Genomic DNA, 26,281 nt, shown 5'->3' with positions numbered 1-26,281 from the left:
ATCAAAATCAACAAACACATTTGTTTTGGACTGTTATGGCTTGTAAATGGTGCTTGATCTGTGCAGATTTCTCTCCCGATTCAGACGAGACAAAATTTTAAGCAACAGTATGGATAGAGTACTCATTTTTATTTAGTTTTAAGTTAAAAATGTGTTAATGATGGATTTGTTTCTTACAAACATGCAACTTTTCATTTCTCCAGACACTAACTGATGGACTGGAGTGGTGTGGATTATTGTGATGTTTTTTTATCAGCTGTTTGGACTCTCATTCTGACGGCACCCATTCACTGCAAGAGGATCCATTTCTCCAAATCTTTTCAGATGAAGAAATAAACCCATCTACATCTCGGATGGCCTGAGGGTGAGGACTTTTTCAGCAAATTTGAATTTTTGGGTGAACTATTCCTTTAACCCAGAGCTACGATTGGCCCTGGGTTAATAACTTATTATATTAATGTAATTCACTTTTAATATTCATGTAAGACCATGAGACAGCAAAACATTTTTCTTAAGATTTTTATTTATGATATAACCAAAACAGATGCCTGCGTTCATAATATCTACACTCACACAATGTACAGGTTACCATATAAAACCTACAAAATGATGATGACAAACATATTTAGTTTGACAGATAACAGTTGTACAGCAAACACTGATAGAACACTGTTTGTTTCGCCATATATATTAATCTGTGTTTGGCACTTGACCACATGTTGCTGTCTTCTGTGGTTTAGAAATGAAATGCCAGATGCTAAATTATTTTTATGAAGGAGGATCTACAAACATAAATGATCAGTTTTGAATTCAAGCTCCTTCATGAGCTAATCTGATCAGCATTGGCTGAGGAAAGTTTGATAATTAAAACCTTGACTTCACAGAAAATGAAACCACAGAGAGTTTCCGATGGCTATCCATCTGACATGTGGCCTCAGATATGATGTGGTTTGCATGTGAGCAAGTGTTTGTGCATTTTTAAATGGACTATACATAAAAAGCATATGCTATTCCTTTACACAGTCCCTTGCATTTAAAACCCTGAGGTTGTGTAGAAATATTCTTACACATTAATATTTTACACTCCAATTGTCATGCCACTGACTGCACACTCACAAGTGCTGACCGAGTATGCATAGACAAACACTGAATAAACACACAAATACTCAAAAAGCATCACATACACACCACATACACACATATTCATCCTAAAATGTACAGAATGTCCCAGTAGATGCAGAGAATACATTCAGTTTGAGGTGCAGCGTGCAAAATGATTTGAGCCGGATATAAAAATAAAGACCTTAACCGAATACTAAGGCCAAGATTCAGTCAAATATGAATAGTAGTTAACTTAGTCGCTTGTGCTAACCTGTAGTATTTGTTCACAGCTGATGGTGTGGGCAGAAGATTGACTGAATGGAGGTCTGGATAGAGCAAGTGTCTGGAAAGCTGAGGTGAATGTGTTGGCTGGTGTCTGGCAGTAAATGCTGCAGGGGTTCATGGTCCGGCGTGCATGTGCATAGTAACATGCTGTTCATTGTCACAGTCCTACTGTACAAATGATTATTTGAAACAAAAGAAAATGTCATATTTTAATAATAACTGCAGTTTCATAAAGAAAAGCATTTTTTGTGGTGTGATAAATTTTCACCAAGTTGAACCATAAATTATATCTACATTTTTTTTTTTTGTCTAATACTTTTTCACGTTTCTTCTCTTTTGAAGCAGCATGATCAAAATTATTATTGTTCCTATGAAAACATTTCTTTGTTTTATGATATTTTCCAACTATTTGGTTACTGTCAGTCCTATGCAGTGAGTATTAATGTTTAAAAAAGTCTTATTATTATTATTATTTTGATTTATCCTGATGCTCATTAAAGGAGCACCATCACCTTGCCCCCCAACCGCCCTCTTAAGAATCTATCACAGGCTCTGACATCATAATGCAATAAATGTAAAAAAAAAAAAATTCAAGTAAAAAAACTGACATGTCGCCCAAGTGACTCTCTTTTAAATAGATGTTTGTGCTGAATGGAACTGAAATACTAGGAACACAAGGAATTTGTCATTGATTTAATTTATTAAATTATTAAAAATAATGATTAAATTAACTATATTTTACTGTTTAGAAAGTTTGACAAAGTGTCACATCATCTGGTGCATTTTGCACACTTGGAAAATTTAGCTTCGACTCCCTCTCTGTTATTATTTAAAGCTCTTTTCAAAGGTGTTTATTTCAGTACCAAAAGCTTACAACAGGATGTGATGTCACTTGCATCGCTGCCTGTTGTGTTCAATTGCAAAAAGCCTTATAAATACAGAGAGACACAAGCTTGTTGTGTTTGATCTGTATGTCCGGTTCCTGTTTCCTGATCTGTGTCTGTGGGGAAATAATGTTCTCATGCGTGGTGTTCAGCGGGACACCCACAGACACGGAGATAGGGGTGTGGTTTTGGAGTCCATGCTCTGCTGATATTTGAAGGAGAGCGAACACAGAAAGACTTGCGGAAGAGAGGTTATGACTTATTCACTGTCCCGCACTGCTGGGATCGCACTGCAACAGTCGCACGATGGATGGGTCGCTCTTTGCACCCTCTACAAACTCTTCGAGTGACAGCTTACCTGAGGGACAACACAGGGTCAAAGGTCAAAAATAATTTGGCTGATTAGCCATTTGAAAGCACTTGCATATAAAGCAGTTTATTTTTGTGAAATGCAAAACAATCTTTACCAATGCCTAAAGGTTAGGAGGCCTCTTAAACTTAAAAACTACACTTTTACACTTTAACATACTTTTAATAAGAGTACTTATTATTTAGTAACTGAATGCCATATTTTTGGACATTTAATAGCATCAACACTGTAAAAAAAAAATGTTAACTTATAATAATTTGTTACCCCCGCTGACTTAAAATTTCAAGTTGACTAAACTAAAAATTTTAAGTTACTCAAAGTTAATTTAAGGGACAACTGAAATATTTTAGTTGCATGAACTAAACATTTTAAGTCAGCGGGGGTAACAAATAATTTTAAGATTAATATCTTATAGTTTAAATTTATATTAAATGCAATTAGGTGAGCTTTAGAGTGCTTTCTGACCCCCTTATATAGGGCTTAAGTACATATTTATATAATTTCATAATTATTCTTATTGTCTTTAAAATATGGTGCTGGCATATCTGTGTGTTGTACAAAAAGATGTAATTAAACACATGGAATGATGAATTTGCAATGTAGTGCATTTCAAATATATAAACCTTAAATGTAATTATATTAAATGACTCACTACAGTGAAAATTATAGTACTTTAGTATACTAGTCAACACATCATAATAAGTGTATTTCTTCAAAACATGACAAGATTAAAACATAATGATTTAAAATGTGCTTTGAAGTAAAACTTTTCATTTGACATTATTACAAAGTGCACTTTTTAAAAGACTATTCGAGTGTGTTAAAAACATCAAAGTGTCTCTCTCTAAGTACCCTTACTTTTATTTTATTAATATTAAATTATCTGCAAAAACAGTTTTTAGAAAATATATACTTTAAGTGCACATTCAATACAATTAAGCACACTTCTTTTTCACAAGAGTATAGGAAGCTCACCATCACGATTTGTGTCCATCTGCCGGAAGATCTTATCCGTGCGTTTCTCAGGTGTGGACTCGTCCTCTGGCATCTTCATCACTGAAGAAACCATCTTATAGATGGCCTGAAGAAGACAATGTCAAAGATCAAAGCTTTAGAAAAGGTATTACGTCACAAAAAAACATGATGTTGTTCAACAAGTGCAAAATTGTACTCATACAAGACAGATCTCTGTTCCACAAACTAGTGAGCTTTGTTGTTGTTCACTACGAAGTGTCCTCACTGTTGCTGTGAGCTTGCAAACAAGAGATCCTGCTCTGGTACTCTAACTAGCATAACTAATTGCCTTTTTCTTGCATGATGGAATATTCTGTAATCTTGAATGATTCTGAACTCATTGCAGTGCATTCTGGGATTGTCTCATTGGGGAAATAATACGTGCAGTGCTGCTTTAGAATCTTCCAGCAGTTGGTTTTAGAATTCTGGTTTAGAATTTGCTATCTTTTGGTTTGGGAGTGCAGCTAAGACGCTGTTACAGTCTAAGCAGGTCTAAGAACATTAGAGGACTCTGGGTATGATTTAGAATTGGAGCTGTCACTTCATAACTTTTTCAAAGTAACCATAGCAACTGCTTTTCCCAGAGAATTGAATGAATTGAAAAGAAAATTAGAGCCATTTGCTTGCACTCAGCTGTCAGATTCAGAGAGTGCACTTGGGAAGTTGATGCATTACACCAATTGCTCCAACAGCGTGAAATTTACCTAAATATGAGCAAAAGGTAATTGCCTGCTGCACTCAACTCTCCCTAATTGAGCAAAACATCACGCGCAACTGAAAACTGATCATGGTCTAAAAAACATGATAATAAACATGATAATCCTGGAGGCAGTTTGATGGTACTGATTTGCCATATTATTCACTGAAATGTATTATCATACACTATAAGGTTGGAAATATCTTCTCTGTAAGTATAAAGTCGAAAGAAAGGTTGATTGATAGCGATATCATTTCAGGTGTTTCATGGAAACTTCTCATACAGGTACTGCTTGTGATATAACATTGAAAATTAGTTGATTTAAACCACTCATATTCAAAATATTCAACATCTAAAACATGATCTAATCAGTTTTTATTTTCAGTGTTACATTTTTAAACCAATCAGATTTGTGTGTGGGTGAAACTACAATCAAAATAGCCTTTGGATGGTTTGGACATAAACACAGATTAACACTAAACACACAGATTCTATTTCTTCATGCCATCAGCACTTCTTATTGAGTATTTATGTCTTGTTTTCCAGTACAAATATCTAAAAACCCAAGTATCAAAAATGACACAAAATAGTCTAGTTTTCTGAAAAATGTAGGCTATTTCAGTAAAGCTTAAAACCAACGAGGTAAAAAAAATATAATCTTGTCTTCCCTTCAAATTTAAGTTATTTTTTTATAGATATTTATGTTCTGATTGTTTATTTCAAGCATAAACTAACAGAAAAAGATAAAATAATCATTTTGCTTCTCTCATGTAAATGTATCTTGTAGCCAGCTATGAGGCCACCGAGGTCTGGACATATAATTTGTTCTCTGAATGACTACTTTGCTTTTTAAAACTCCTCATATGTGAGTGTCTGCATGGATAACTAAGTTTGGACAGTTTGCAAGAATGTTGAACATCCATGGTATGAAAATGATCGTTGCGAGACGCGGAGTGAAGGCAAGCCTCCATGTTGCCAGATCCAGCTATTATAAGCGTTTATGGACTTGTCTTTTCCACCTAATTTGGCACTTAAGTGTTAATATTTCGAAATTGAGATTTATACATCATCTGAAAGCTGATCGGACAATATGTGGCTGAGATACAACTATTTGAAAATCTGGAATGCGAAAGTGCAAAAAAAATCTAAATATTGAGAAAATCGCCTTTAAAGTTGTCCAAATGAAGTTCTTAGCAATGCATGTTACTAATCAAAAATTATGTTTTGGTATATTTACGGTAGGAAATTTACAAAATATTTTCACGAAACATGATCTTTACTTAATATCCTAATGATTTTTGGCATAAAAGAAAAATGCATATTTTGACCCATGCAATGTATTTTTGGCGATTGCTACAAATATACCCCAGCGACTTAAGACTGGTTTTGGTGGTCCAGGGTCACATATCTGGAATTGACCACACTTAATCTAACAGTAATCAAAAAAGCCAGTGGATAGGTTATTGCCAACAGGATACCACATTCAGGAAGGTAAACACAAAAGACATCATGATATTATCTGTCAGAAATGTTATCAATGGTATCAAAAACAGTAGTACAGTATCATTTAATAGTGGTTCACAGATCTGTAGAACAAGTAGGTTGCAGAATGAAATGAAATATGCAAACACTAACCATGAAGAAGTCTATGCTATTGTATTTCATTCAGTATCCACCTTTTTCTTAATGAGCCTATACTGCGTATTAAATTATGGGTGGCACTTTTGGGGAAGTTCCACTCAAAAAGACTGCGACAAATCAATAGCTCTTTTCAGCCCACTGAATTTTCTGTTTCCTTAGTACGGAAGAGGATTAGGGCCAAGCAATAATAAAAAATAAAACCATCTCATGACCACTCACACACCTGTACAATCTCCAGCATTTCTGCCTTGCTTATGTATCCATTGCCGTCCAGGTCGTACATACTGAAGGCCCACTTCAGCTTCTGATCCAAACGGCCGCGTGACGTGACGCTCAGGGCGATGATGAACTCTCTGAAATCTATTGTTCCATCTCCATTGGCGTCGAAGGTTCGGAAGACGTGCTCCGCAAACTTTGACGCGTCTCCATAGGGGAAGAAGTTGCCATAGATCTTCTTGAATTCGTCCATGTTGAGCGCGCCGCTGGGACAGTCCCGCAGGAAGCCCTTGTACCACTCCTGGATCTCATGCTCAGTGAAGTCTGTGTTTTCCAGCAGGTCCTGTATCACCTCGGGACGGAGCTTGCTGTTCTGCTTTCCCATGCTGATGGTGTGGTTTCAACTAGAGGTGAAGGAGAAGAAGAGAAGAACTGTTAGTTAAAGGTCTCACAGTAAGTAAATAGCCTCTTATTTGAACTCAGCCTTAGTCAATATGAAATAGGTTTAACTTGATCACATTTAATGCAAGATTAAAACCAGAATTCATATTAAAGATGCACTCAGAAAATTCATCAGTTCATTTGAGTTTCCCAAAAGAAGCTTTTGGTGAATCGAAAGAACCATTTTTTGCTACAAAGTCAACATTTGAATAGTCTTAAGAACATTTTTTGAAGTCAAGTCCATGTCTAGAAATCAAACTTTTAAAGTTAGGCTACCTTATATATCCAAGATTGAGGGAACCCTGTTTCTTCAGAAAAAAATGGGCGGTGAGGTGGTGAAATAAAATAAGAACTATATGGATTTTTAGTAGCTCATTTTAGTATACTGAAAAAAAAAGATTTATTTTAGCTACATTTAATACAAAAAATTAAAAAAGGTTGAAAATTAAACAAATTTAGTTGACTAATTTTCAACCTTTTTAAATTTTTTGTATTAAATGTAGCTAAAATAAATATATATATATTTTTTAATTTGTTTATTTAAATGTAGCTAAAATAAATTGAATGCAACCACATGCCATACATTTTTTTTTAGTAAATTCAATGAATCATTTTTTTCTTATTTTGTCTTAAGCCATCTTAAAGCTCCCGTGTAAGTTTGCTAAGGCCCCTAGTGGGCCCCGGTTTAGGACCACTGACATTTAGGAAAGAAAATGGCAAAAGAGGACTCAGTAAGTTTAATGCATTATAAAAGTAGTTTAAATGCATTAATTATGCCTTGAAATGCACCTTATAATGCATTGTACAATCTCAACTGTAACCATAATTAATGCATTATTAAATTCTTTGTTACACTATGCATTTTAAATTCGGTTATAATTATTTACTCGAAGAGATAATGTACTACAATGCACATTATGAATAATTATAATGCATTATAGCCTTAAATAACCATTTATAATGCATTATACATAAAGGCTTTTAGTTGTAAATAAAACAAAGATTATTGGCATATATTTCCACTTCAAAATTTCACAGTGTGTCATTTCTATGTAATAATTTTTGAAATTTCTGAGTGAAAATAGTAAATCCTATACACATCCCACATGTTTTGAGTGTGCTGTCATTTTATATCCACAATTTTCTCATTTGAGTCTATTCCTTTTCTATTTTTTGGAGACAATGACAACATTCTCGGTTAAGTCTCGTGAGCGCTTCAGTAAACATACACAATGCCTAAACCCTGACGGGACGAGTCCCTTGCTGTGAACATACTATTATGAATTCAAAGCACACATATCTGCCACATATCTAAAATTTCTCTTCCTTTTCCCATCTGTCAACTGAACTTTCCATTGGTAGACCGCAGTGATGCTCTCACCTGCTGCAGTGTGTGTGTGTGTGTGTGTGTGTGTGTGTGTGCAGCTGCACCCGAATCATTTCCTGATGCAAATCTCTCATAAAACCCCACATGCCTGCTGCAGCCCTACACTCATGTCATCTTGAGAGCATATATTAAGGTAATTCTATAAAATGGGTGCATTTCCTGGTTGATTTTAATACAGCAAGGAGAAGCTGGAAAAAAACCCCTATGATATTAAAAAAAGGAAAAAATAAAGTTCTATTTTTGTAGCTGTAATCAGCACAATGTCTATATTAACATATAAAAATTGCATTAAATATTCATAATAAAAGTCATTTTTGTACACATTATATTTATGTGGGGTGCATATGTTATATATAATGACTCTTTATTCTCATCCATATCCACTGAGAGTGATGGGGGACAAGAAATAACATTGGGGAGATTAAGAGATGGAGAAACTGAACCTCCTCTTGTAAACAGGAAGCAGTCCATCAGTTTGCCTTTCACTGCTCCTCATGTAGCGCATGTGTCCAGCGTGCTTATTTATGTCTTATTTAACAAAATCATGTGAAAGGAGTCAAATAATAAAAAAGAAGAAAAAAAGATACATGTATAATTGTTTTTTAAAGTTCAGCTCACGTTTCCGTTATCCGTGCCACATTTGTTTCTCTTTCACTGTCAGTATGTGCTTGTAGGAAACTGTCAGTCATAAATGGCGAAACAGCTTTGATGCTGAAATGAATTAGGCAAATAAATGTCAGCCCACTAGTTGTGAAGATATTAATCATACCACTTTTGTTCTTTCTACTTTTGGAAATGTACTGTATGTAAGAAAATATGTGACCTTGGACCATAAAACCAGTCATAAGGGTCAATTTTTTGAAATTGAGATTTATAGAGCATCTGATGTACGGTTTGTTATGAAAGGACAATATTTGGCTGAGATACAACTATTTGAAAATCTGGAATATGAGTGTGCAAAAAACTAAAAATCAAAATATTGATAAAATTGCTTTTAAAGTTGTCCAAATGAAGTTCTTAGCAGTGCATATTACTAATCAAAAATAAAGTTTTGATATATTTACGGTAGGAAATTTACAAAATATCTTCATAGAACATGATCTTTACTTAATATCCTAATGATTTTTGATAATTTTGACCCATACAATGTATTACAAATCTACCTGTGCTACCTATGACTGGTTTTGTTGTCCAGGGTCACATATGTAAATAATATAACTAAAAAATAATGACATTAGGTTGATATTCATTTTGATTGGCCTCTTACATGATTAAACACTGCTGTTTCAAAGTTGGGTGATCAGGCAGTTTTCTTCCATTCATACTTTTATTCAGTAAATAAGTATTATTGAGGGATGAGCCCAGTGCTCATCCTCATCTGAACTAAAAATCCCCTGCTGACCGCAGTATCCCCTCTCTACAAACTAGCACCTTCACACACACACGCACACACACTTGTTGGTTTTTGTGGTTTATGGGGACTCTCCATAGGCGTAATGGTTTTTATACTGAACAAACTGTGTGTGCTATTGCCCTACACCAACCCTACACCTAAACTTAGTCCTCACAGGAGACTTTGTGCATTTTTAGATTTTCAAAAAAACACCATTTAGTATGTTTTTTAAGCCTTTTGAATTACGGGGACATAGGCAGTGTCCTCATAAACCACCTTCATATTGTAATACCTCTGTCATACCCATGTCATTATACAAATTTGTGTCCTCATAAACATGCACACACACACACACACACACACACACACACACTTCCTCCACCCTTCTGAGCACCAAAGCACAACAGAGCAATTTGTCCACAGCAGACATTTGTGCCGCCCTGTGGATAAAAGCATCGTGATCAATCAGAGTTTAATTGCTTAATGGATATGCAGCATTTGTATTATGTTCCACTCGTTGGTAACAGACAGTCTAATCTCATTGTTAGTGAAGCACAAAACAGTCGCATTTGGATCGACTTTGTATTAAAAACGTGCCTTCAGCAATGGGATTGATGGATGAATCAAACGATAGGATGTTTCTTTTGGAAAGAAATAAACAAAATACATGATCTGAAGTTAAAGTCACCACATTGCCTAAAGTTGAATGCTCATGCTAAGGTTTGGTCCAGAGACGTGTCTCTTGGTCTGTCAGTGACGTCACTTCTGATCCTCCTCAGGACGGGCCGCGTTCTTGCACCCCTGAGCTTAGCATGTGTTTATAAAGCTGAGCCGCTGGCTCGCAGATCTCTGATGTTCTTGGACTCCAGGGTCAACAGCTCAAAGATCTCTGTCTCAAATTAAGCCTAAGACTCTTAGAGCCTCCAATCGCCTTGCAGAGACGTCATGCTTATATAACACCTGCCCACAGACACAGGTGGACACAAGGCACTGATGTCCCGAGGACAGGTGACACATCACACCCACCAAACAACCTGTTTTCATCAGCACAAGAGAATAATACCTCTCAAACAAGATGACACTGGACTGTGATTAATCACAATTAATCGCAAATTTTAAATACTAGGATTTACCTGTAAATGTGTTGAAATAAAGGAATGCATGATAAACTAGTTTAAGGAAACATAACCTTTCACATCTCCGCAAAGTATGAGACATATTCCTTAATATTATTTTGTTTTAATTCAGCTTTTATCAGTCTTTATACCGACAATAAAACGTTTACCAAGCCACATCGCTTCAATCCCAGTACACATTTACCCAACTATTATCAAGAGTATTTCTAAATAAATACAACGAATCATTTTCTTGCGACCTTACATGAAGTATTATGATAAAATGCATTATGAAGAAGAATTGGACCTGTTCTGCAGGTGCATTAGAGCTAATATTAGCATCATGCTACATAAGACAATTTATGAGATTAATAGTACACTTTTACTCAGAACTCACTTTAATCCACCATCGAGTGTTTGTAATAACTTCCTTTTGCGATCACATGTGTATATATAGCCTACACTTTGGGCGACCGCGGTACATTAGAAAAGTAGCCCAAAAAACCTCAACCCAGGCTCTGTAATTTTTCCCACGACTGTATTTTCAAAATAGCCCAATTGTGCAGGAAACCCGTGACCCTGGCAACACTGGTTCACTGTTATCTTTATCACATACGAGTATACATCTCTCTCTCTCTCCGACACAAACTCTCTCTCTCTCTCTCTCTCTCTCTCTCTCTCTCTCTCTCTCTCTCTCTCTCTCTCTCTCTCTCTCTCTCTGCGTTCGCTTCACTTTTGTCTAGCCCAGCGCCTCATAATCACACAATCCCTGCATCCCAATGTGCATATATCCACCCTATCTGCCCTAAATAGTATTGAAAATTACTAATATCACACAGAATTTAGGATGGATAGTGTGCACATTGGGATGATTATCTTCCGCGCTGCGATGACAGCAAAAAGTTGAAGTCAACCCTTATCAAACGATTAATTTGCGTTAAAAAAATATTAACGCGTTAATTTTTTTAGATTAATCGCATGCGTTAACGCGTAACGTTATAATAACGTTAACAGCCCTAATAGCCTATATATATATATATATATATATATATACACACACACACACACACACACACACACACAAACTGCAGTGTTTAAACAGTGGTATTTGAAATTAAGCTGAAATAAAATAATTCATATTATATTAAAAAAATTACACTAACAAAAAAATTAATAAGCTACCAACTAACTGAAGTTGAATAAATTCCAGTTGAAGTACTAAAATGACTAAGCTAAATAGAAATATATATATAAAAACTAAAACTACAACTAAACATAACTAAAATAAAAAGACAAAACTAAAAATAAAAGGTGATTGAAAATATTAATAAATACTACTGTGGAAATGATAGAATACTTTCTGGTAGTGGGATAAAAAAAATCATGATATATATGCAAAAATATGACATAAAACACTATGCAGTCCTTTAAAAGATGTTTAGCTATTTTACTGGACAAGACAAATAAAAAAAAAGATTGATTATTATTTATTGATGAATAAATAAATAAACAATGAATGACTGAATAAATAAAGAAATAAATGAGGATGGAAGTTTAAAGGATTAGGTTTACATGTTGTTTAGCTATTTTACTGAACAAGAAAATTATTATTTATTGATTGATTGATTGATTCATTCATTCATTGGTCATTGCATAAATAAATGAATGGACAAGACAACAAGTTGATAGAGGTTAAGAAAATCCTTTTAAATTTATTCATGAGAAACAAACAAACAAACAAACAGAGAAAAGGGATCAAATGTTGCAAGCTGAAATCTCTTCCAATAAATCAATCAAATATGAGCATCAGAGCTCAGCTATTTTCATTTTCACCTTTGATGCATTCAGCAATGAAACGAATGACTTGTGACTTGTGTTGACAGACTTACAGAAGCACGAGCCATCAAAACGATATAAATTATTATTCTCACTCGAGTGGCTGTACAAACAATGGAACAAGGCACAGGAAGGTGCAGGTCATGTGATAAAAAAGTTGATACCTCCCCTCCATTTCCTCCACCCTTCAAAACCACAGAGGCCAAATAAAACCACAAGCTCCGAAAATGAACTATGACTGTGGAAAATGTCATCTTTGTGAGGGGGCTACAAAATTAAAACTCATCAAATGCTCTCATAGTTTCCTTGTTCTTTCCCAGGCTCACCAAAATAAACATTCAGTGCTGTGTAAGAACAGCATTTCTGTTATCATGGGCACATCTAGTGACATTAGTCGATGTGGAAATTTCCTTCACATCAACAGTCATCGCTGCATTACACTGCTGCGTTCAATAAGTGTGTGCTAAAATTACAATCAAGGGGAAAAATCAAGTGTGCATTAGCAGACCGTTGGCTGACAGCTAGCATGTGCAATATGAAACTGAATCAGCATCAGTGATTAACGTTTAGTTATGAATGTCATGTATCTCACACATAGCTACGTATTAACTGTACCCTTGCACTACTGTCGGTTTCTGTGGCTCATTGCTGGCAACTCTTCACCTCAATCTGCACTTGATATCTGTGCTATGCTATCGCCAAATACATGCCACATCAATATCAATTTATGTCTCATTTATAAACATTTAGTTTAGGTTTCTACTGTTTCCAGTGTTAGGACATATGATTTCACAGGTTTTAAAATTTAAACATGTTCATTTTATAAGGCTGGAGAATTTTTTTTTTTATTAAAGTAACACATGCTCTATAGCAGGCAGTTTAAGAATTTAAATCACATTTAAGCAAAATCTGCTCATAAGTGTTATAAATACTAATATTGATATATTAAATCTGAAATCGGTTAGACTTTAATTTGGGGACCATTTCTCACCACAAACTAGCTAGTAGCTATGATTTTTGCCTCAATAAACTCTTAATTTGCTGATTATTCATTGTTAGTAATGTAGTTCTTAAGTTTAGGTGGGATAAAGGGATTTAAAATGGTCAAAATAAAGCATTAATATGTGCTTTATAAGAACTAATAAACACCCAAAATGCAAGTAACATGCATGCTAATAAACAGCTTGTTATTAGTGTGAATTGGTCCCTAAACTAAAGTGCTACTCTGAAATCTGATTGCAAGAGTCTGATTGCACAGAGCACAAAATGCATCAAAAACTTTCCTTTAACCTCACGTTTAATTTCCTTTGGCTAACTAGCTAACAAATCTGCTTTCCCTCACAATCTCTCTCTCTCTCTGTGTGTCTTTGTACCTGCAGGATTAACTCAAGGTTCTGCAGGGCTAATCTGAAGCAGTAGGGTATAAATATAGACTCATGTCTGTTATGTAAGGGCCACTAAAGATCTTATACCAGGTCTTGGTGATCAAGAAAACAGCAGGTATACCGTACACATTGGATTCCACTGGTAATGCGTAAAACACAACAGTGTGCTCTTGTAGGTCTAAAATCACAAATGCTTTGAGACATTCATTACTGTGCATAAATCTGCAACCTCAAGACCGCCCAATAGTGCACATACGAAATAAAATATGCATTATAAAATGAACCCTTTTTAATTAAAATATAAAAGTTTTTTTAAGATATAGGAATTCTGCATGCATGTAGAAAGACTGATTGTTATATGAGGATTTACAGGCCCAGAATGGTGACCTTTTCTCTCAGTGTGACCTCTGCTGAGATCTTTGCCTTCACTAGATGGTTTCAAAAGACTGTCAAATAACTTTGAATATGAGAAACATGTCAGCTTAACATTTGTGCAAGTATAAGCAGTCGAAAGCTAGAGGAAAATGACCTCCTAAGTGTTTCGCTTGTATGGGAAAAATTCAGTGAATGTACTTGAAAGTATTATAAATATCACACACTCTCGGCTGACAGTACCGAGGTCGTTAAAGGTCCATATTTCCTGTCTGAAGAAACAGCAACTCCATATTAATACCCAGACTTTTGACGTAAAGCATTTTTGTCTAGTTCAAATGTAAACGTCCAGCCATCAATCTAAAATTGTTAACTGCTTGTAAACTATCCTTGCTTGACCTCGACACGATCCTCCATCCATCTGTGAGAACGGCACCAAACGCCATCGCCAGACGCGCTCGACAATTCCTGCACATGCTCTTAGTGTAAATATTTGCAAAGCCCCTATTTTTGGAAACATTTTTTCGTAGCGTTTACAGTTTGAAATCATGCTCAATTACAGCAATAAAGGCTTCACATGATGAACACAAACAGGAAATGCCTTTACATTAAAGCCTCAATGCACACAAATTGAATGTAGAGGAACTCTAGTGTGAAATCACTATCGCTCGACACCACGGCTTATTACAAAGTGCCATTACCGTTCTCAGCTGCTGTCACTGTGAATGTACGTACTTGAGCTGAACATTACAGTGCATTACATTACAGAACATTACACAATCCTCGTAAGATTCAATCCAAACACCACCACATTCACATGCTCCACTGAGACTCAAAATGAAGCACTTTATAAGTGAGACAATCCACAGTATATGCTTTTACCACCTTTATACTGAAGCTGAGAGTCAGAGAAGTGGACGCTTCATATTTACACTCTTATGAGGTGCACTATTAAACAGAAGACATTAATGGACAGCATTGGTCATAACGCTCTGATCCCAATCACTGCAACCAGTCTACATGCTTTAGACATGGTCAAAATCAAGAATCAAGCCTATAAGAAGAAGGTATAGATATATACAGTATACTTCAGATTGTTATCATCAAGATATAATAATTATATCATTTTTTTATAATATTGACAGACAAACAGAAATAGTTAGATATTTTTGATGCTGTTTTCTTCAATATTTAATTTTTATAATATGAAGTCTCGGTTAAAATGTTTAATTATACAAGAAATTGCTAACTTTTGTTAAAAAATAGTTTTATATCAAGCACAGTACATCACAATGCATGACATATTGTTACACTCTTAAAAATAAAGGTTCTTTTTTTGGCATCTATAATTCCTCGAAGAACCTTTAACACCCTTGGAACCTTTCCATTACATTTCCTGGTTCTTTAGACTCAAAATGTTCTTCACACTAAGAAAACATGGTTCTTTCTGTTTACTGAAAGGCTTTTTGAAAGGTTCTTTTCCAAAAATGATTCTTCAGTGGAATTGCTACGAAAACTCTTTTTTGGAACCTTTATTTTTAACAGCATACTGTCTGATATGTCATATCAATTACCCACAGACTGTTTGAATTGAATAGATTTATGTAGCGTTTTTCATTATACATACTGTACCAAGGCAGCTTTACAAGAAAAGCACCCTACAAGCCAAATACAGCCAAAGCTGACAGTAGCAAGAAAAACATTCAGCTTCTGACCCACCTTGATGTAAATGATGCACTTCAGTTTCACCTGTTGGACCTTGTGATGTTGCCAGCTTTCTTTCCTCCTCTCTTCCCTCTCTATATCAGCTCTGTATGTCGACAGGAAACTCTCTGAACAGACACTCCCCTCTCCCTTTCTACATTTCCTTCTCTATCTCTCTTTACTTCTCTCCCTCTCTCTGGGGCTTTACTAAACTCTCCCACAAAGCAGAGCGTCTCCACAGACTGTCACATTTTTCCAAGCGCCCACTTGCATTTTCTCAAAAACCCTCTCGGAGCAGTACATGTGCTGTCAGATCTAAAACATTAACGTCACCGTGTAACCTACATGCATGCCACAACAATGCAAAAGGGAAAAAAAGAGCACCTCAACAACTTCCTGCAACCTGAGATGTTTTCTTAAGTCTTCTGAGAGCAAGTTTGCTACTTAACCTGAGTTTCCATCTGACTTTATCTGATTCCTCTTTTCAGTTTGCTAGTGACCAGCCACTCAATAATGAGAATTAAGTCATTTCGAGCAAAAGGCTTATTTCCTCTTTCACACAAATCCATGTGACTTTGAAACAATAGAGTTGTTATAACTGCAGTATGACTTTGCACATGTATTAAAAGGTAACACTTTAGCATAGGGACCAGTTCTCACTGTTAACTAGTTGTTTATTAGCATGCCTATTAATAACACACGAAGCACATATTCTGCAGGACCATATTCTACATCTCTAATCCTACCCCGACATCTAAACTTAACAACTACCTTACTAACTATTACTAAGCAGCAAATTAGGAGTTAATTGAGGCAAAAGTCAAAGTTAATGGTTTGTTAATAGCGAGAATTGGATGTAAAAATAAAGTGTGAGCCATTAAAATGTTTGCACAGACATAGTATAACTTTTTTTTAGGAACTTTAAATTATAATTGATGAGCTTATGTTAATTACATGGACCTTTTGTACTTACTGAAGTGAACTCAAGCAAAAAGCTGAAGGGGGATTCAAAAATGTGAAGAATGTGGCGACCAGTTAGACTTTTTACGTTGTTCATGGATATTATTTGTCGAGTACACTATAAAAGAGTTTTTTTTTCAAAGTTGTAAATAAAAGATTATTAGAGTATGTTTTACAAGGACAAAACTCTACTTCAGACTTGAAAACTGCATGCAAATTCAATGTCGCTTGTCATTAATTGTATAAAAGTTACTAGCAATTTCTGAGTGAAAATTGCTTCTACACCATTCTTTCCCCCAGTGTATGTGCACAAGCTATCTCTCTAAGAAACTGTAGTGTATACTGTCTACATGGCACTTTAAAGTGCATGCGATGTAGCTCAGAACTCAGATCTGGTTTTGTTCAGATGATCAGATGTTCCTCTTGTGAAATCAGGTAGTGTCCCTCATCTAAGCCTTATGTTCCAGGATTTATCCAAAGCCAAATGGTCTGAAATCCACTCAAGTCAGTCGCTTTCCGGCACTCTTGTCAGTTCCAGGTTGGATAAAGGAGGGATAAAACTGAACCTTCATTCTCCACACAGAGATGTCCTCATCCTAACAGCTCATGTAGTTGCATCTTGTTTACGTTCAAGCAACAGCTTGCTTCCTTTCATCCAAACCTCACAGGATACCGAAAAACTTGGCTGTCTCCTTTCAGTTTTACAGCCACTGACAGTGCATCAGTGCACGGCCAGCATATACCAGACTTCACCTGCAAGAAAAACAGCACAACATGCACAAAAAAGGTAGAACTCACCTGGTGGTTGTTCTGGTGCTGTGTCGTCAGATTTTAGATGGCCATAACCCAGGGAGCTCGGCAGGGAAGAGGCGTTGTGTGGCCTCAGTGCTGATATGGAGCTACAGGTATCAGGAACAAGCTTTGATGCAACCAGCAGCTCCAACGAGAAACTCCACAAGACTCACCCGCAGCTTAGTTCAGAGCACCAAACTGCCTCCCACAGTGACGTCAAAGCTGCTGGTCACATGACCTGCCTCAAAAGCCTATCAGAGCCACCGTTGCCCTGGCAACAAGAACTCAGCATTGACTCTTGCTGTCACTCTTTGAGTACCTCTTAAAAAGTCAGAAAATACAACTATATATATATATATATATATATATATATATATATATATATATATATATATATATATATATTTAAATATATGAAGAGTTCAGATGCAAAAGCCTATAAGTACCCTATAAGAAAAACCTAAAATTTTCTTCTAAAATTAGTATTTTTCTCAGGCTCCTATATTTATGTTCAGTTAGGTCACTTTAATTGCATAGAAAATACATTGCCATGAGAGTAAAATTATTGAACCTGATTGATATTGAGATGCACTTAAAAATGCTCAATATATATGCATACATATGAAGAATTATAGAGCTATTTCATGCAGAAACACATGCACTTGTTGCATGTGTGATATAGTGTATGGGTTTGGTTTTCAAGGAAAAATGCACATTTTTTTCTGCACGGACTTTGTTGTCATGATCACATTGCGATGCACTGGAGAGGGTTAGCGTTAAGAGCAGACATCCCTCACATTGGGTGCCATGCTTTACTTAAGCTGATTAAAGGGAAGTCAAAGCCTCCACTCATTAGCCTTAATGTACAGACACTTTTTAAGGCTACTTGCTGAGTCAGTCATCTGCATGGCACTCGAATCACACCCTCAATGCATTATAACAAAACACGGGTGCTCATGCAAAATACAGGCAATAGCATCTCATGCAGATATCCGCAGTGTGATTTGCATTCGCAATCTGTGAAACATATGTCATAAAACTTGCATAACCAGCACTGTATGTTGATGTGCATGTTCATAGCCTGGTGCTGATATATGGAAGAGGATTGTATTGCTCATAGGATGCTTTTTCATAGCTCCGGAGATTTAATAATTGACTTCTGTTGTTTCATTTAAGTATCAGCTTTGATGTTTGAAATTATGAAGAATATAATGAGAAATAGTTGAGGTCATAATGAAATTGTTGCATGACAGACTTTCTTGGTACAATGTTCAGAGTTGGCACAAAAATCAGAGAAACAAGAGGCTTATTGTAAGCAAAAGTCTCCATTTGATCTCCACTGCATCTCTTTGCTGTCTAAGAGAAACAAATGAGAAACTAAAAAGATCTGATTTGTGATTTGTGCTTTTCTAGGGATTTGAATGATTTAGAAAATTCATTTGAATTCATATTGAGCTCTTTGACATTTGATACTAAGAAAGATACTAAGAATTAGATACTAAGAAATCGTAGTTTAGTTTTTTGCCTTGCTGGGTTTAAATGACTCTTTTGGACTTGGAACAGTTTGACGAGACATATTGAGTTCATATTGAGGTCTCTTCTGAGACATTGTTGAGACTCTTATGAAACGCTAGAGGGTCATATGCGAGATTACTAAAGTTAATTTTTTTTAGGCGAAAATCTGAGAAGCAGAAGACCTTGACAAGACAAAGAATTTGATGAGACATATCTGAGGTCTCTTATTGCAGACTTTTGGTGTCTGTTGAGATCTCTTATGAACCTCTAGAGAGAATATGAGATTTCAAAGGTCTTTTTCTCAAGAGTAAAAACCAAGAAGTGAAAGATTTGCGCAGTAATCTCTATTTGACTTTCATCACATCCATAGAAGAACTGACTAAGGAGGATAAAGATCTCATTTCTGTGAGAGTGGACAATCTAGTGGATTTTTTTTATTGCTACAAGGTTACATTTGTGGTCTTGGAAAAAATGATGAGAAATGTTTGGTGTCATATTGAGCACCATTTGATACACCGTTGAGGTCTTTTGAAACGTGAGATTACCAAGGTCTTTTTCTCTGGAGAAAAACCTAGCGCTTCTGGTCTTGAAAAATGTTTGAGTTCATACTGAGATATCTGTATGAATCTCTAGAAAAGACACAAGTAAAGTTAGGGTGGAAAAAAACAGAAGCAAGAGACTTAAGCAAAAGTCTCAATTTGGTCTCAGTTGCAACTCATTTGAAACGCTAAAGGGAGACAAATGTGAGAACTGTTTTTGGAGGCAGAAGTCTCCATTTGATCTGTATTTAATCTCAGAGCTCTCAAGTAGATGTATCTGAGATATTTTAGAGATCTCATTTGTGATTTTTCTTTCATATGAGTAGATGGTTCTCCAGCTAACAGGATAGAAACTGGCCTTGTCTATCCTGCAATGTTGGGGGCACTGGTTGGCTCTGAGCCGCAGCTCCATCAGCTGGTCCATGCACAGCCACGGGCTCTTATCTTTAGATAACGTCAGCTTTAGCATGGATAATGAGAGCCGTATGGGAGGGCAGAGCTCTCAATGATTATCTGTTACCTAACCGTCCGCTTACACCCCACAGGCATGCTCTGGAGGAGCTGCTATTTCAGTCAGAGGTGAAGAGTAGTCCAGGCTACTCTCCTGCTGTGATTGCTCTGTGTGTGTGTGTGTAGGTTTGTCCTTTACTCACTTTGCATCCAAAGACAAGGCTTTAGAGGGTTTATCCTGTAAACACATTGGAAGACTTCAGTTCATGTGAGTTTTGCAATGTCAACAAAAAGGTGATGGTGAAATGATTTCCTCTTAATATCAAACTTAACATCACAATGAACTCAGAATGTGGTTTTCATTTATAGATGGTCAGCAGTTCCCAAATATGACATCTAGGCTACAAATAATAGCCTAGTCTACAGTAAATAGAGTGCTGTAGGGATGGCGCAAAAGTCAGAGGATTTATTTGAATGGGTTTTTGGTTAAATGTCTGAAATAAGGGTCTGTAGTGAACACAAACTCAAGATATTTTCATGTTTTATTCTATGGGACAAAATACATCAGTAATACCCCATGTGATTTTTTGAAGCATTTACTTGTCTTGAAAAAGGTGGTTGATAACAAGTGTCTAAACAGGACTACAGAGGTTGTTGAGGACATCCTCACACTGAACAGATAAACTCATCGGATCACTAGTCGCTTTCACAGACTCATTGTGTTTATAATCACACACCTGCAAACCATTCTGACTCAAACCTTCAGGGGAAATGCTGTTAAATAAAGACTGATAGAGTTGTCAGAAGTGTAAAGGTGTGACAATGAAGTCATATCAGTGTGGTGTAGTTTATTTAAAGAGTATGTTTAACTTTTTACTTCTGCTGATTATATTTAGGCTTGGGAAAAGTTGTGTTCGTCTGTGAAGATTAGCATGATGAACAAAATGCGTAAGAATCATAAACCTCACAGCACTTCATTTTTGCAATAATCCAAAAGCCAATGGTAAACTGAGTTTTGTTTTGAAGGAGCCAAGTTGATGTGAACTTTCAGGATGGCCTACAAAAATGCATCACTGCAGGACTCTATTAAAGTCAAAAGTAGCAAAGACCTGAGCCTTACCTAGAAACGTGCAGCTTCTTTTAACCTGGGCCATTAGAATGCAACAGAAGTAAAAATCACATTCATTTTCTCCATAGGCGAATTGGTAACTTGCTAATGATAACTTATATGTAAAAGATAGACCTGTTGTGAGCTGTGAGGTTGTTAATTGATGGTATATGTCTTTGTTGAAGCCATCCATTTGCATTATTTCAACTTATTCTTAAAATAATAATGTTTAACACTGCTGAAAAACTGCATTATGAGAGTGCAGAGAACTAGTCACTTGTCAGAGTATCGTAACAAGCAAATCACATTGTGTTGCATGATTAAACTTGGCCCAAAAACTCTGCAGCAAAGATCTCTATGGGACAAATACTTTTAAAAGCAAGGCCACTGAAAAAGTGAGCACTAATGCACTCTGTATGAAACCATATGGCAACCCACCCACAAAAGAGCACTTGAGTAACTGCATGTCCTGGCTCATTCACAACAATCTAGCATCACGGTGGCAAATTTCTGTGAAAGCAAAACCCCACATTATCAGAAAATTACAAATGTAGTTTCGAGATGTCTAATCACACCTCTAATGCCTCAAAACGTAATTCTCACAGCTCTGTTCATGATCACACTTTTGAGCCAAAATAAGGTGATTCAGTTAAAAGAACAATGCCCTGCAGTTGAAGGTCACTGCTGCTGCATGCTGAGAGTTAGGCTGATAGCCAGAGACAGCAAGAAGCTGCCAAAAAAAAGAAAAAGAGAAGTGCTCACAAGTGTGCAGGATTAGGTTAAGTGACCTAAGTGATGTTTGCAGGTGTGTGTGTGAGCAGACAGGTGGAGCTATTAGAAACACATCTTGGCCTCCGTGTGCATAGGTAGTCTAGGCCAGTGGTTCTCAAACCTGTCCTGGGGACCCCCAACCACAGCATATTTTGTATGTCTCCTTCATTTAATACACCTGTTTCAACTCATCAGCTCATTAGTGGAGTCTGCAAGACTTGAAATGGGTGTGGCCTATGAGAGAGACATACAAAATGTGTGGTGTTTGAGAACCACTGCTCTAGGCTACTTCAAACCATATAATATATAGTAATAATACATAGTATTAATCACATAAAAAGACAATTAAGTTTCCTCAAGAGAGACACTTTCATGATTATGAAGTAGAATAAAAAAACAACAACAACTGCACGTTGTACCAATGTTAAATTAAAAGTTTTAATTTAGAGTTTTGAATCATGTTTTAATAATCTTTTGTTATGTTTTCAATAAGCACACTTATTCTAATGTTGACTTACATGTAAAGTACTTGATGATAATTTTACCAATAGTGTAATTAGATTTTTTCTTTTGAATAGACATACCATTTATTTGAACTTTTTGTAGAATTTGTCTGTCTAGGAAAATAAAAAGGTTTTGAATGTAAATGCTGGATATCAAGCCACTCACAGTTTTCATAATTTCCACTCATTCAAAACATTGTGCAGCTATGATATGATTATATTTCACTCTATGAATAAAAATTTACATTTCATTTACATTTCTGACATATTACAGCAGAACGTATTTGGATGTGTGTGTTTGTGGTCTGTAAACATTGATCATATTATTGTGTTGGTACATTGTGACTTTGATGTAATGAAGTAATCAAATGTGGCGTTACAGCACTGGTGCATGTGAACAGAGGGGTTCTGTTCTTACCTCTGAAGGCAGGTCATTATCTAATGCTCTATTGATAGCACACAGGTGAAGAATCCCTTTGATCCTTCTTCAGGCGAAGACACACACTCACGCTCTCTCTCCCTCTCAATTCAATTCAAATGAGCTTTATTGGCATGATTGTGTAACATTTCACAATGTTGCCAAAGCAGTAAGTATATTATACAAACATACAGATTAATAAAAAAAGGGGAAAAATAAACACATATACATGTCCAACTTATCACAATGAAAAGAGAAAAATAAATAAATGAAATGAAAGGAATGGTTCAGCCTTGGTCCCTGGATGGCAGTAGTACACATACTGCGCTGCCAGGTGGATGCATTTTCCCTTCTCTCCCAATGTACGAGAGTTTCTCTGTGTTGCTCGTTTGCTGGAATTCAGGTGACACTAGCGCTATTTGTTTGAAATAGGCATCTCTGATGTGTTAATATTTGCTCATCCTCTACGAGTCTGACATAGTCTGAGCTCTCTGGCTCTCCAGCTCTGCTTGTGTCGGCCGTCTCCACACTCAGACTGTGCTCACTCAGATGACACTTCGGCAGCAGTTTTCTCTGACCATAGTCTTTAATACTGCTCAGGTATGGCGCAAATTTATAATCAGCTCTCTCTCTCTTGCGCTCTCGAAAATGGAAAATACAAAAAAAAAGTAATTTAAAATCTTAAAAACTATAATGTATGACAATAGTAGTATCTTAATTATACTAAAATAACACTGCAAAAGGTAAAACATTAATATAAAAACATTAAATGTATGATACGACTTTCACAAAGACTTTCATTCAAAGAAACATTTGCTTGTAGCTATTATATTTCTCTGCTGATTGAGAGCTTTATGAGAGCCTTTGGCTAAGACTGATGAGTGTATTCATTTCTTGCATTGTCATTTGTGAAACATTGTCATTTGTGAAACACCATATTTCTGAATAACCCTGCATAAAACAAATCACAGTTACTTTATAGTTTCACAGCTGCTGGCTCAGAGATAATTGTATTGTCATGAGTATCGTCTTCAGTCTGATATTTATATTGAGTTTACTGTGATTCCCCCTCCACAGATTGTATATTTGTGGATAATTCAAAAAGGACAAAAAGGTTCTTCCATGGCATTGTGAAGCACCTTCATTTTTAAGAGCATACAGAGGTAATATGAAGAAAAAAGAACTACTGGAACAGTTTGTATTGGTCTATTATACTGATATATTCTGTCTGGCGTATCTTGTCAGTGTCATTTGTTGTGGGAAAATAAGGAAAGTGTGTCCAGCTAAATTCAATTAGTATTGTGTTAGATGGGTATAAAAAAGCTTAGTTTACCGTGGCAGCGGTCGTGGCAGTTGTCGTGTGAAGGCCTCCTCGTGTGAAGACCGAGGAGTGTAAAGACCATCGACTCTACCGTGACAGGGACACCGGCAAAGGATATAAGTATCGCTTTTTATTTCTCCTCTTTCCTACTAGTACTTGTTTCTCTTCTGTTTCAGTTTTTATAATCATTTCTTACTATGTGTAATTAAGTTGTTGTTTTTAGCATGTGTGTTTGGCAGTGTTATTTCTTATGATTACTGATAAACTATACTGTCGTGATTTGTGTTTGCTATCTATTTTAATTTTAGTTAAATAATGTCTGAATTTATTATGTCTGTATAGGTCTTTTATTAAGTTTTAGTTTTATGTAATTTTAGTTATTTTATTACTTCAACAAACTAAATAGAAATGAAATATATATATATATATATATATGATATGATATATGGCCCTGTGTGAAAAAGTGCTTGCCCCCTAAACCTAATAACTGGTTGGGCCACCCTTAGCAGCAACAACTGCAATCAAGCGTTTGCGATCACTTGCAATGAGTCTGTTACAGCGCTGTAGAGGAATTTTGGCCCACTCATCTTGGCAGAATTGTTGTAATTCAGCCACATCGGAGGGTTTTCGAGCATGAACCGCCTTTTTAAGGTCATGCCACAGCATCTCAATAGGATTCAGGTCAGGACTTTGACTAGGCCACTCCAAAGTCTTCATTTTGTTTTTCTTCAGCCATTCACAGGTGGATTTGCTGGTGTGTTTTGGATCATTGTCCTGCTGCAGAACCCAAGTTCGCTTCAGCTTGAGGTCACGAACAGATGGCCGGACATTGTCCTTCAGGATTTTTTGGTATACAGCTGAATTCATGGTTTTATTTATCACAGCAAGTCTTTCAGGTCCTGAAGCAGCAAAACAGCCCCAGACCATCACACTACCACCACCATATTTTACTGTTGGTATGATGTTCTTTTTATGAAATGCTGTGTTACTTTTACGCCAGAAGTAATGGGACACACACCTTCCAAAGAGTTCAACTTTTGTCTTGTCAGTCCACAGAGTATTTTCCCAAAAGTCTTGGGGATCGTCAAGATGTTTTCTGGCAAAACTGAGACGAGACTTTGTTCTTTTTGCTCAGCAGCGGTTTTCGTCTTGGAGCTCTGCCATGCAGGCCATTTCTGCCCAGTCTCTTTCTTATGGTGGAGTCATGAACACTGACCTTAACTGAGGCAAGTGAGGCCTGCAGTTCTTTAGATGTTGTTGTGGGGTCTTTTGATAGGATACAGTATGTGTATATATATATATATATATATATATATATGTGTGTGTGGTTGTACATATACATATATATAGTTGTTAGTGTTATGTTAGAATCATTATTATACTCCTATACCTTTTGTTCTTTAATATTTTTAATTGTTTTTAGCTTTTTTTCATTTAAATGTTAAGTTTTAAAATTTAGTTCTATGCATTTTTATTTAATTCCGTTATTTTTAAAATGTGTATAGGTAGTATTATAAATTATAAAGTTTTAGCTTTTAGTTTTGGATCTGTTTTTAGTTGTTTTAATACTACAATTGATTGCTTCTGTTGTCCTCATTTGTAAGTCGCTTTGGATAAGCATCTGCTAAATTACTAAATAATAATAATAAATATTATATATGTGTGTGTGTGTATATGTATATACATATTAAAAGAATATATACAGTATATATATATATAATACACACACACACACACACACACGCATTCTTTTAATAATATATTATTATTATTATAATATTACTTCTCTGCTGTTTTTGTGAGTTTTAGGTTGCCAACGCTTTCAGCATCACACTCAAAGACTAATCAGATGATTTTAATGAGTCTAGCCTCATCTTGTGGTCATCCATGTGATCAGTGATCTGAGCTTTAGCAGTGAGCTTCTAACGAAACTATTTTCCTATGACTTTTTGTTTGTTTTTGGCAAGTTATTATAACAAAATTACTATCACTATTGTAATATATTGGTATTTATTTTGACACCTAACACAATTAATTACTTGTTGTAACGGCTGCATTAAGGT

The 26,281-nt window shown here is 35.9% G+C and overlaps 1 protein-coding gene across 2 annotated transcripts; it reads right to left on the bottom strand.

The window, feature by feature from the left end:
- Nucleotides 1-509: 509 nt before the first annotated feature.
- Nucleotides 510-17,764, bottom strand: ncaldb (neurocalcin delta b). 2 transcript variants are annotated; one of them, XM_079441059.1, is made up of 4 exons: nucleotides 17,600-17,764; nucleotides 6,216-6,612; nucleotides 3,616-3,721; nucleotides 510-2,628 (listed from the first exon to the last, which is right to left on the bottom strand). In XM_079441059.1, exons 2-4 carry the CDS (start codon nucleotides 6,591-6,593, stop codon nucleotides 2,534-2,536), a joined length of 579 nt encoding a protein of 192 aa, XP_079297185.1. In that variant the 5' UTR covers nucleotides 6,594-6,612; nucleotides 17,600-17,764; the 3' UTR covers nucleotides 510-2,533. The 2 variants fall into 2 exon arrangements, with proteins under 2 accessions (XP_079297185.1, XP_079297186.1); XM_079441060.1 differs by lacking the exon at nucleotides 17,600-17,764 and adding an exon at nucleotides 15,857-16,314.
- Nucleotides 17,765-26,281: the final 8,517 nt, after the last annotated feature.

This window comes from Barbus barbus (assembly GCF_936440315.1).
Source record: "Barbus barbus genome assembly, chromosome: 19".
Classification (NCBI taxonomy): Eukaryota; Metazoa; Chordata; class Actinopteri; order Cypriniformes; family Cyprinidae; genus Barbus; species Barbus barbus.
The sequence above is the reverse complement of the archived record's forward strand: the minus strand, read 5'-3'. Positions and strand labels throughout refer to the sequence as shown.